The following is a 13,759-nucleotide window of genomic DNA, read 5'->3' as shown; positions in this document are numbered from 1 at the left end:
TAATTGATATTCAAAATAAAAATTTTAATCTTATTAAAGCAGTATAACTTACGCCGCAGCAAATCTGCAGACTAAACGCGTTTCCATTTACCCGGCTAGATTACTACTAAAATATTCCCTGAAAATTTTCGGATTTATTTCCTATTTAAATAACATTATTGTTAATGAGTACCTAGGTTTGCTGCTATAGGGAAGGTATTAAGGTGTGTTTTTATTGACATGTTGATAGCTTAGTATGAAATAAACAAAATTGCCAAATTTGATGAAAATATATCCATAAACAAGCAAACTACAACACTTTATTTATTCTCCATAAGAATGACACGTAAATTTCAAATTTAATTTTGTTATTATCTCCGTAACCGTAAGGCATACAACGATGCTTCAATATACAAAATTATTTTTTTAAGCCCTACAAAATGGTCTCGAAAGAAATTGTGAAATTTTATGTTTTTACAGTAAAAAATGGGAAAAGCTAATTTTTGCACCATGAAAACCCCCCATTCACCCCTGTACACATAGTCATGCTGGTTCGTGAATTCACAAAGATCCATACTATGCACTGGATGAACTGGAACCTCGTAATTTTCTTTGAGTATTTACAAAATCTTGAAAATCCGTAAAGCCTTTTTGACATGTGATTTTAACTTGTAAATAATGGATCAAAGGTAATCTTCTCTATCAATTGCAAGCTCTTATGTGTTAAGAGAGCAAAACGCACATAATCATTGGAAACAAATTAGTTTTAGAATGTTGAGAGCTTTTACAATAGAGGCATGTTCAGTCCCGAACTATATTTCAACCGATATAATCCGCCATCTTGAATTGAAAATTCAGTCTGCTGGATAGAACCACGGTCACCTTTAACTCCAGTCCGCGGCCTGGTAGAATTGGCAACCTCGCAAGTAGTGTTGTTTAGTGCCAGTCAGACGTCCCATGACAGACATAACATAACATGACAGACAGGTGACACCAGTTCGTTAATTTGCGTATTATTCATTTTTATTTATGAACTGAACATAAATTTATTAAAAGATTGAAAACAAAGCACATGGAATTGAAAACCAAAACAATAAAATTAAAAATGTATGTCTGTACATTTTAGGTGCCAGGTGGAGTTAATATTTTCATAGTCCAGTAACCAAACTTTCGTATTCTTAAAAAATACACAAATACGTAGCTTCCTCCAAACAAAACAGCTGTTACAACACTACTTGCCACGTTGCCACTTCGATGGTGTGCGGCCTGGAGTTAAAGGTGGCCGTAAAAGAACCCCCTTTAGCCTGCCATTGGTACAGATTTGTACAAATATGTAGTGTAGATCAGGTGTGGACTCAGTACTAACAGTGTTACTGTAGCATCATCATTGCTCACACTTGGGAATAACCACGGCCACTTTTAACTCCAGACCGCGGCCGTTAGAATTGGCAACGTCGTAAGTAGAGTTGTTTAGTGACGGACGTCCCATAAGACAACATGACAGAGCTCATTCACTCGCACTTAATTAATCAATTTAAATTTATGTACATAAATTCATTAAAATAAAACATAGAGAATGAGAATTGAAAACCAAAACAATATAAATTAAAAATCTATGTCTGTACATTTTAAGTGGAGTCAATATTTTCATAGTCCAGTAAAGCTGGGTTTTCCTAGACACGGAAGCGGAGAGAGGAACGCGGAGATGGAAAAGAGATTAACATGGTGTTCCACTCCGCTTCTAGGAAAACATTAACATTAAATTACCTAAGACAAGTGGGGTCCGCTCTCCGCTTTATACTTCCACGCCTAGGAAAACCCGACTTAACTAAGCTTCCGTAAATACACAAATACCATTAGCTGCTTCCAAACAGAACAGCTGTTACAAACCACCCTACTTGCGTTGCCACTTCGAAGGCCGCGGCATGATAGAGTTCAAGGCGGCCGTGAAAAACTAATAATGGAATTGCTGCATATAATGCAATTGATAAAATGATAAAAAAACTAAATTATTGTTGCGGTTTTATCAACCTCAAAAGTTAATATCTCTAACTAATTATATGCTTATCCGACTACGTGTTTGTACGACCTGCTTCTACCGGGTTGACCATGCACCAGATAAAATATCAATAATTTATTTAATAAAACCTTGCCACCCTCGATTATAAACATAGATCTAACGATAATTTAACTGCATTAATCTTTATCCCATACCACACAAGCCCTAGCATTCACTAACTCAGACTTGGACGGGTTCGATTACCCGATAAAGGTCCTGCCGTGGATTCTTTTAGTGAAATAATGAAAGTTAGGGTTTAGTCGCTAAAAACTCTGAATAACAGAAAACATTATCATAGACTAACCAACACAAGGAAGTATGTTTTATCTATGACATTATTTATTATGAATGTATTATCTGTAAACTCCAGGAACTTCGCCACCCTTTTTTCCACTCTAACGCAAAATCACTAACACCTACGTCACTCGAAGGGTCGGTCAGATCAGACCAGAATGCCCCTCTCATCCCTAGCGCACGATAATTTTGAAATAACTATCAAAATTATGGGTAAATCTGGGCCTACCTGGCCTATTCTCTGTAGCCGTCCCTGGCTATTTCCATTACCAAGACTGGTTTACCATCACCTTCCTCAGGTAAGGGATAAATGAGCCTACTGATAAATTACTTAACTACATAATCCTACCCCCTTATAATTTTGACCCATTACAACTTAAACACATGAGAAATATCGGAATAGGCTTACAGTCTATTGCTGATTAACAAAATTACATTTGATCGTAAACGTTAATCTGTTTAGATATTGTGTTCAAATTGACTGTTATAGTTTGTTTTTAAACAATTCAATATAATGGTGAGTGTTCCCGCACTGGAAAACTAGCAACTACACCAACTACCGTGTGTGAATAAATTTAAACAAAATAAAATAAAGAAAACAGATAATAGAAGTTAAAAACTTATTACTGTTAATATGTAAGGTACAGAGGAGGTTCAATTTGGTGCACTTAAGTATTTTCTTGCACTAGTCGCTGGTGTCTAGGGCAAAGTCCAAAGCCGCTGCTTCTCCTAACCACCCTTTCCACTCTATTCGCCATCACGTACCTAGCTCACACTGGGGGAAGACCCTGTGCTCTGTGGGATAGGAACTTCCGCACAGTGCTCGCCACTCGTGCTCTTCCTTTCTCTCACAGGTATATTTCCCCAACTATATATGCGAGTGAAAATTTAAAAACGTACGTTTTCAGGAAAAGCACTTTGCAAATTTTTTCCCCCTTTTTTCAAAACTTTTATTATTATTTTTATTTCATTAACATTTGAAGTTTCATAAAATGTCCATGGTAACGCAATATCTTTGGTATTTTTTTTTTTAAAGAGCATCTTTAGTGGAAAAACACAAAATCCTGTCACGACCATAACAGACATTTAAATGAATATTAAAAATAGTTAATATTATTTTTATAACTATGTTTTGCTATAAACTAATTTACTTTTATGACCATTATACAATAAAAAGGTCACTGAGCTTTTGGTATATTTGGTCTTTCTAGAAAAAAATAAAAAAAACTCAAAAACTTGAAAAAAAGCCAATAAAATCTTTTTAAGTTTGTATAACTCCGAAAAAACTTACCTGAGACCCGAAAAATCGTTATGTTTGTATAGAGGTGTGCTTCTTTTGTGTATAAAACATTGAAATATGACGATATTTTAATTTTTGAATTTTTTATGATAGAAATCATAAACGTGATGGTCAGGGACAAGCGGTACGGTCGTGAATTTTCTGAAATAATCTAAATCTTTCTAAACAATCCTTCAATTATACTGTTAGTTATAAAAAAAATAAGTGTTTCAATTGAACTAAACTGTTCAAATTACAATTTTATTAAAGTTATTGTCACGACCAAACACACTATAATCCATAAGCCTGGATTGGTCGTGAAAAAACCCGCGATGGTCGTGAAACTTTGGTCGTGAAATTACGTGTTATTCGGCTCTGTTCTGGCGGTAGCCCTGCACCTCATGTTCGAGGATACAAAGTGGACTTCTAGGTTAATCTAGCAATTGAAATATCTTATAAACAAAAATTAACACCATGTCTACTTCATCGAATGACTACTTACGGTCATGGACACACCAAAATTACAAAAAACACAATCTTTCCTTTATTAATCTTGTAATTCCTCCTTTCAACTCGAAACGACCGGCACTACAATCCTGACGTACACCCCGAACTAGTCTCTAAAACCAACTGACTCTATCAACGCCAGGCTTGCCACTGTCGTGCTCCAAAGTTGAAAATTTTTCCCAAATGGTCGTGACGCCAAATCGAGGGACAGACTTATTTTGTCATGGTAGTCAGTTTGCATAGACAATAAAATTATAATATGCTCCTTTTTTGTAAGTTTAATAACCATTGATGACATAAAAATATGGCTTTATATATTTCGGCATGAATAATTAGTCTAAAAACAGGGTGAAAGTTGGAAAATTTACCCTAGGGACACGTCATGGTCGTGAATTTCGAGACTTTAAAAATACGAAAAAAATACCTAGAACCTATTTAAAACCAAATAAATGTGTGTAACATGTTGCCCCCGTCCCAAAAAATATTAAAACACATAATAATAAACTACAAAACCAGTATCTACGAAGTAAAAGGCCAGGGACATGAAAACGTACGTTTTTAAATTTTCACTCATGCACAACATAGGCCTACTAGAGCTGAAAGCACACGGTCCATCCCAAGTTTCCTCTGTAACTCATTTCTGTGTGTTAAATCTGCTCTTCTTATTCAGAAACTGATCAAGAAACAGTTCTTATTTCTAGTATGTATAATTCTCCATTTTTTTATGAAAAAAGGTTGAATCAGTGTATACCGTGAAGTATTCAAAACAGTTATTCCAACATCATAAGTGAAAAAAGTCAACAACGGAAATCAAGTCCAACATTACAAAGGAGAAACATTTTATTAACCAAAGCAGTGCGCGAGGCACTAACTTTTGTTATAACTAACGACATTTGGAAGATACCCTCTGAACAGTCTCACAATTGAACAATAATTGAGTCCTAAAACAAAACTACGTAGAAAAATAACTACAAATTAACAACTATAACATGTACTGAGCTTAGTCATTTTTCCCTTAAACGAAGACTGTTTACTAAACTTAAAGGATTCACTTCTCCCATGCTATGTAAAACTATGAAAAATTGGTAAAAAGTACATTTTGATTAAGCGTTGGTCCAAATCTTTAAACACAAATGTATTTTTGTTTAAAGTATGTAGTTTTCTGTTTTTAAATATTATCCAACATACAAACATATAACCTAAGGATTACTATATCCAGCCTCATTTAAAGGAAAATCGATTCTCACAAAATACATAACTGCAACAAAAAACTAATCTCGAGTTAAAATCAATCTAGAAATCTATATCAGTATGAAAAGTACAAGAATCAAGAGCACACATAGGTAGACAAGATGTTCAGTTCTTAGGCTAATCATTTAAACAATTATTGCATGTTCAATATACCAACTGTTTACATAATTACATATTTCAACATTAAGTATAAAGAGTCAGTTCATATACTTATATTCGAGTTTGAGCTAGAATAACATAGCACTAGGTAGGGGCGTCTGTACAACTTATTCTACATGATATGCACGGGGCCTAGACTATCAGGCATTGGACAATTCACAAATGGACATCAAAACAGAACTACTCAATCAAACCTTAGATTGATCAGTGGCATTTGATGGCTCATGTCTTATTAGTTGATTGTGTAAACCAAATGGAATACTTGGTGCATGACCACATTTTGTTGATTAAGAGTAAAAAAAAAAAACAATAATGCAACAATTATAGTAAGCCTAATACGATTTAAAATAAAACACAATTTAATGCATGGTACCGGTTCTAGAAATAAAATTTTATGTTAAGAGACTCATGTCAAAACAAGTTTTACTTAAAAAAATATTCCATTGCCAGTGTGTGTTAAGTGTACGTTACTATTTTCAAGACTGGATGAGGCACCTCTTGATTCAATAATTGAGTTTCAAGTAAGTTAAGATGTATACAAATAAAATGTTCTTAGAGGGGGTTTTCTCAAAAAGTAATCCGATAATACCCACTCTCTTTGTAGCTGAAATATTACTAATATTAGGAATGAACGCTTAAATTAGTAAATTGAAAAAAAAAACTTTGATAAAATTCTAGATCTTTTCAAAAATTTAATATGTGGAAAAAATAAAATAATAAGTTCCGATGAGCATGTGTAAGGAAATCATAATATATGTTCCCTCAGCTAAAATACAATTCTTATACCGTATTTTGATTTTAAAATCCCTTTTTAATTTAAAAGAAGTATTCGTTTCAAACATCTTCTGTTAAGTACCTAAGTGAAAATAAGACATAGAAAATTGTTAGTGAAAGTTCAGTAACAAAACTCTAAATTATCCATTATAATAATCAGGTTGGTAATGCATACATTCTTGAATTCTTCCAAAAGAAATTAAGATGTTTGAAACTTAGATATTTTACATTGTTGTTTATACATAACTTTTTTCTTTCATAATTATTTTTGGCTACAATTTGTTTGCTGGTTAGTAACTTTCTGTAATTAAAATTAACATCTCTAAAAAAGACTAAATTTTGATTAATTTGACAATACCAATACATTTTTGGATGTAAATAATATGCATAAATATTTTTTAGTGGCTTTAAAAAACATGTTTATACAAAGAGACCGTCAAGATCAATGAGAAACATCACAAGAAATGTAACATATATCTTAAATGTTACCTAGTAGTTGCGATTCTAATCTACAATCAAGATTTGACTGAGTGTTTGATAAGCAGCACATACTCTTCATTCACAATTAAAGCTTGTGCTAAGGTAATGGTCAACATGAAAGTTGTCTGTACATAAAACAATAAAACCACTTTATCCCTATAAAAATGTAAAAATGCTTCCATTAACCCTATTTGTTGCGCTGTGTCATTTTATAACTACATACCAGATTCAACTGTCTAATGCAATAATTTCCTAAGTCAACATTGAAAGCTAAGAAATAAAAGTCTGCACTTCAGTTGTAGTAGAGTTAATACCAAAATGGTTTAGAAAAAAATCACTGTTTGAAAAAAAATCTTCTATACAGTTGGGAGGTTTAATACATGAGTATTTCTTAAAGTTTGGTTAGCAGCATTTTAATTTTGGGCACAGGTGTTTAGCAGTTACTAATTAGTAAAAAGTAGTAAAAAAGATGTGACAGAGATTGATCAATGAAAATTTTTGATTTAAGTTTTTACAAAATGATTGTAAGCATTTGGTCCGAGAACACATATTGAGCAAGTCTACTGTAGTTTGGAAAAACATTATCTATGGAACATTATGGTGTATTGTGTCATAGACAAAAAGAATTAAATAAATATGGACCGACAGCAGTTCTGCGGTTATCATATGTTCTGGTGTCCACTGCTAGGAGTGCTGTGTAGTTACGGGGCACACCGCTGCAGCGTCTGCTGGTTGCATATGGCAAGGAGCTGACGACGGCAGTGAATCGAACACTGAGCACGCTCCAGCAGCACATCGCGGAACCTTCCTTTGACAGTCTATATTTATTCTATTTGTCTATGATTGTACTGTATTTAAATGTGTGTATATTAATACAAATTCACACACACTCATTCTTTTGTTAATTGTTAATATATACATGTAAGATGGTTGTGTGTAAATCGGGTTTAGTTAAAAAGTACAAGCAAGTAAAAGATTTTGAGATTTTTAAAGTTCTATTTGCATTTTTAGAAAGGATGATGAGTGAAATGAGGTTTAAGTAGTTTTAATTTTTTAAGCACAGTTTTAGTTGTTTATATTTATTTTTTAACATTATAAATTATTTGAATGTTTTAATTGTCAAAAGAATAAACTAACTGGTGCTTTTTGTGGTATTTTTAATAACATTTTGAAATTTGTAACTAAAAATAATACCTTCTTCACTTGCAGTAAAATAATCAAATAAGAAAACAAAACAAACTAAAAGGGTAAAAACAAAACAAAACTAAAATTTGTGCAACATTTTTTTATTAATCGTATCATCAAAAGCTGTAAATAACCCCTTAACTCTATACGTAGGTCGTCACTAACTTACAAATTGGCTAACAATATCGAACAATATATTATGTCATTTACAATGTAAATATTAATTAAAACTTATCGAGGATATGACGAGCGTTATTGACAGATATGTAGAATGAAATGTGTAAGATGCAAGGAAGCGATTGGTCGGTCGAGGCATGTTGTGCGATCTCATTGGCTGCTGGAATCGCTCGCAGACGCTCGGTCATCGTCCGTCATCACCGTCACTAACTCCGACACAGCTTTACCGAGGTCTCCTACTCAACAATACACAGGCTTAGTTAGTTTGTTATAATACCTTATTTTGTTGATTCCTGCAAATAAATACTGGTTCAGAAAGATTAATTATTATTTACAAACTTAATATAATTTATTATCAGGTTTAAGTTACTCAAGCCACTTGGACAAAATAGCACAAAAGAAACAGCTTGCTTTTAAACCTTAAACATTTAGTATAATAAACTAAACTTTATGCTAATTTTTCACATACAGTATCTCACAAAATCCTGTCATTTAAAATTAAAAAATAAACAAACTATTTTTTGTTATGTAAAATGAAATGACAATCAATCAGGCGAATCCATTACTAAGATAATGTAAAATATAAACGATGTAGGTACAATCTTCTTAAAAATAAATAGACTATTCTAATTGAATTGCAAAGTAAGGGATACTCTCAACAAAATGTTTGAAATACTGTACATTTTTTGAGAACACATTAATAATATTCAAAGTATTAGAGCCTTTTGCAATAAAATACTGTAGTGTTTGTTTGAATACAATTTTTTTTTACTGATAAAATAAATGTTAGCACCTCACTTTGCAATCTCAAACTAGATGTGAGGATATATATAAATTTTTGCCTCACAAAAATTAAAATAGTTTGTTACAATTTAAATTACAGGTATTTTTTAAACCTTATGTTGTTATAAAAAATTGGTCGTTTTCTCAAATTAACAAAAAACAATAAAAGATCAACTATCTGTATTTCCAAAAATACATGAAAAGGGTGTTAAAACCAACATTTGAATGACACTCTAAAGTACCAACCTACCAGTTTATATTCTCCCAGCTGTTGCATGAAAAATAATAATGTGTTAGAGAAACATACACATAAAACATAAGTCTAACATGAATGTATTATTTTTAAACATGTAAATATTGGTAAGGTCAAATGTAGTGTAAGAAAACCCTAACTTGGTGCACCAAACTTTTGTACCTAAAATATATTTTATAATTTTGATATAAATGGTAAATTCATATAGTCAACATGATATGAGTAAGTACAGAGTAGGAAGAAAAAGTTTTAATTAGGGCCAAATTGGAGGTCCATTAATTACTTAGATTTCATTACAGTAGTAGAATAGAAAGTAGACATTATTATGTGTTGTTTATTTTCCAATAAATACAATTGATTTAGGATGAGTTTAGTTTTCTATAAATTATGAAAATACTTAACCAACAGCATTTACTTTTTATAAATGACACAAAGCTTTCAGAACAGCAAAACAAACAAAACTTATTTTACAAGTATGATGGAAATACCATACTGTATTCTTAAGCTGGGTTTTCCTAGACGCGGAGTCGGCCAGCGGAGAGCGGACAACGGAGAGCGGAATTGAAATTAACATGGCATTCCGCTCCGCTGCTAGGAAAACAGTAACATTAAATTACCTAAGACAAGCTGAGTCCGCTCTCCGTTGTCCGCTCTCCGCTGACCGACTCCGCGTCTAGGAAAACCCAGCTTAAACTATACAATTATGAATCCACCATGTAAATGGGCAATCAATATCAGCCAATATCAGTCAATAAAAATATTCAAAATACAAGGTGAACTTCACAAACCAATCAAACACAAGATTCAATGACACAAGCCATGGAGGAGCGACCGACATACTCAATAAGCCATGCAGCACACAACAAGCAAAGCAAATAAACTACTCGGCAAAATATATTTAGTAGGACTCCAGAGTTTAAGCGGTTGAGCAAGCACTGATCAAACTAAACTACAGTAATGAACAACATAGCTGGACTTTAAATCACTCGCCCAAACAATACTGATACTCACTCTCACAAAAATTACTCAGAATTACAAGCCCAAACATTACTAGAATCACTCCCCCAAATATTACACTGAATCACTCCCCCAAATATTACACAGAATCACTCCCCCAAATATTACACAGGATCACTCTCACAAAAATTACTTCGAATTACTAGCCCAAACATTACTAGAATCACTCCCCCAAATATTACACAGAATCACTCTCACAAAAATTACTCAGAATTACTAGCCCAAACATTACTAGAATCACTCACCGAAATATTACATGGTATTACTTTAAAAACATTACTCAGCATTGCCAGCCTAAACATTACTTAATTAGCATCACTCGCCCAAAAAATTACGCTCAAACATTACACAGAATTGACAGGATCACTCTTACAAACAAACATTTCTCAGAATTACTTTCTCAATGTTACTCAACATCACTCGCCCAAAAATAACACAGATTCAATCTGCCAAACATTACTCAATAACTATTCGGCAAAGCTACGCAACATTACACACAGCACACTACAAGCCATGCTGCAGACCTGCCATGTGATGTAGATGGCCTAGGTTGTTGTGAGACGCACTGACAGGTGGCGGTGGCGGCCGATCTAGACTGCCTCTCTCACTCCACCCTCGCCCTCCTGGCCAACATAACCTAACTGTCACCACCCACACCCATACACCTACCCTAGATTGGCAAGGCTTACAAAAACCATATACTGTTGGTAGTTTGGAAGGTTCTCACTGTTTAAAAATTATTCTGACTAGATTAGATTTGTATGATACTTACACCCCAAGGTGTTTATTTATTCAAATACAACTCCGTTGTGACAATGAGAGACGGATGAATGTTGAAAGAATTATATGATAGCTAACTGAATCTGACTAAGATCAGCTGTTTTTCTAGCCAGGTTCATTATGATCAAGAACAGCTGGGCCCAAATTTAAATTATGAAAATAGGGCTTTTCTCATGATTGTAGCGGCAACATTTGGTTACTAGGCGAGCACTCAGTTATCCAGCTATGTGAAACCATCCAAGAATAAATTTCTGACAGTATTTTTGTGTATATATATTATACATATGAAAATTAAATGATAAAATATTGCATTGTCTTCCATTTGTGAGCTATGTTTCAAGTTTCAAGTCTCTAGCTCATCGGGAAGTTAGTATAAAATTGATTGCAAAATTTGTACCGGACAAGAAAGCGAGCTAATAAAAACGTTTTAATAATGTTGAGCCTGCAAGAGAAAGTAATAAGAAATTTGGCAATACAACCCTTGCATTATTGGAGTGGAAGGGTCCTTTCTTTCATTGCCTCCATAATAGTAAAAATGAGGTTCAGGTTTGACTTTTGAAAACAATTGGCTCTGCCAAAAAGACTATTCAGAAACATGTGTGCAAACAAACACCAAAACAAGTTTTTTCACCACTCACGGCACCTAGTGGCAATGGTTTCCTTTTCATAATTCAAAAATATTTCCTGCACTGCATCCAAGACTCGGCCTTTACCAATCTAGAGTTTAAGACCTTTAACAGTTTTGTCAGTGTGATGACAAAGTCATTTGCTTCATGAACTCTAAGAAACTCCATACATACACTAACAGACAAAACAGTATCAGGTGGAATTAATTATAATGATATCATGCATTGCAACCCCTGGACCAACTGATTCAGTTGTGTCTTTATAAAATATCCAATACAGTCTAGGGAGTTTGGAATCAATTCTTAAAGCTAGAAAATGTTGACTTGATTGATCAGATTTATTTTTTGTGATGTAAAATTCTGGTACATTACTAAAAAATTTTTAAAAATTAAAATTGTGTGTATACTGTATAAACAACATTTTTTGAAGGTTGTTATGTGTCTTAGCCACAAAAAAGTGACGTTTTAGGAATAATGCTTTAAAAACATGTTTATGAAATTTTTCATGAACTTTACGAACAAGGAACCACCAAAAGATTTTAGTAAATTCATGCATTGTTTAGTAGCCATGGTTGGTTTTATTTTCTAAAACCATATAAAAATAAATAACTAGGTATCTCTAAAATCTTGTCATAATCAAAATTTACAAATATACAATCAATGTAGTAACATAACATAGTATTACTATTTCTTAAAATTTTTATTATGTATTTGTTTACAGTTATTCATTTTTACAATGTAATTCCCATTATATTTCACTGTACAAGTTATTTACAGAAACTAAGTGCAAAATGTACAATAATTGTATCTAACTGATGATGTCTAACAAAAAGACTATAAGTGCCACATTTGCAACTAATAAAATGTATGGAACATTCTTGACAAATAATGACAGTTTATTTCACTTCTCCCAATTCCATTAACCTTCATTCTTTGTTATCCCGTTATAGAAAGACAGTATTTAAAATGACGGGAGAGTAACGAATGATAAAATCCTGTTTTTCTCAACTAGTGTAGGAGCATATTTTTGTAGTGTGATAAGGTGGTTTACCTGGATGATCCGTGTAATGTCCGTTCATTTTGGCCGGTGAGTCTGTGGCTAACTGAGACGCCGTGACGGACCGAGTCTGCAGCGTACCAGTCTTGATTGGCGATCCACTGGCGTTCGGCTGCGGAAGAACAAAACACAATTAATTTCATGTCTTAAACATTGAAATTAGTTCTGAGTTTGCTCTTCAGATTTTTACATAAATGAAACTACAATTGCTTTAGATGAAAGGTAGAAGGCAAGCACTGTTCGCTCAAGATATGTCAACTCCGCTAAATTTATCTGCTTCATAAAAATCAAAGCACCATGAGCTTTGAAAACTTGAAACTTCATTGAGGAATGTTTCATGACTTTGGATAACAAAATATAGTGTGGCAAAGTTGCAACATTGCCTTAAACTTCAACTCCAGAAAAAGGAGGATGTTTAGGAAAAAGGAATGACTTCTTTAATTTAAAAACAGCATTTTTATGTGTGTCATAATGACACACATAAAAATGCTGTTTTTAAATGAAAGAAAGCTTAAAATCCCGACTACAAGTGTCTACTCTGTGGCTAACCTCATCCAACAGCTGTCTTAGTCTCTGCAGTTGAGCCTCCAGTTGTCTGTTGTGGTCCTCCAGGATCTGCATGCGAGCCTCTAGTCGCCCCTTGTGTTGCCTCAGCAGTCTCGCCTCCGTCGCCATGTCTGGGGCGTCTCCGCCTCGCAGCTCCTCTGGTGTCGACTCCGGAGTCGCCTTGCTGGAGCTGCGGAGTCGCTCGTACTCCGCTTGCAGGTTGGCGTTCTCCTCCTCCAACTCTCTGTGGGGACGGAGACCGGTAGTATCAGACCATACAGTAATCCCCTCCCAGTCATAGGGAGTGTTGATAGGCTAGTGTTTAGGGTCTTTGTTTCAAAGGAATGGCCACAAAAATTTGAAAAGTTTGGACAGTTTTCCCTTATAAACAATAATGATTCTTCCTTCATCACACCACTGTCGTAGAGGGTACAAAAATCGATGGTTGTATGAAAATGTTGTGTTACTTGTACTTCATCACATTTTTAGAGGTTACAAATAAGAAATAAACCAAGTGACAAAGATAATTAATTATAAAAGCAAATTTGCTGAG

At 33.9% G+C, this 13,759-nt stretch overlaps 1 protein-coding gene across 6 annotated transcripts in view; it reads right to left on the bottom strand.

Annotated features, from left to right (window-relative positions):
- Positions 1 to 8,046: 8,046 nt before the first annotated feature.
- LOC128991839 (dystrophin) overlaps positions 8,047 to 13,759 on the bottom strand; it is a 549,174-nt gene continuing 543,461 nt past the window's right edge. For 2 of the 6 annotated variants that reach the window (XM_054415049.1, XM_054415052.1), the window contains 4 exons: positions 13,210 to 13,450; positions 12,655 to 12,772; positions 10,722 to 10,820; positions 8,049 to 8,380 (listed from right to left, as the gene is read on the bottom strand). In XM_054415049.1, coding sequence (XP_054271024.1) covers positions 8,295 to 8,380; positions 10,722 to 10,820; positions 12,655 to 12,772; positions 13,210 to 13,450 — 544 coding nt within the window. In that variant the 3' untranslated portion in view covers positions 8,049 to 8,294. Of the gene's footprint in view, positions 8,381 to 9,177; positions 9,196 to 10,721; positions 10,821 to 12,654; positions 12,773 to 13,209; positions 13,451 to 13,759 lie in introns of all 6 variants that reach the window. The other 4 variants (XM_054415050.1, XM_054415048.1, XM_054415047.1 and 1 more) reach the window with 4 other exon arrangements.

Source organism: Macrosteles quadrilineatus, unplaced genomic scaffold (assembly GCF_028750875.1).
Source record: "Macrosteles quadrilineatus isolate MER2022 unplaced genomic scaffold, UCM_ALF_1.0 Scaffold_4__1_contigs__length_99947679, whole genome shotgun sequence".
Lineage (NCBI taxonomy): Eukaryota > Metazoa > Arthropoda > Insecta > Hemiptera > Cicadellidae > Macrosteles > Macrosteles quadrilineatus.
Note: the sequence above shows the minus strand (reverse complement) of the source record. Positions and strands in the feature narration are given on the sequence as shown.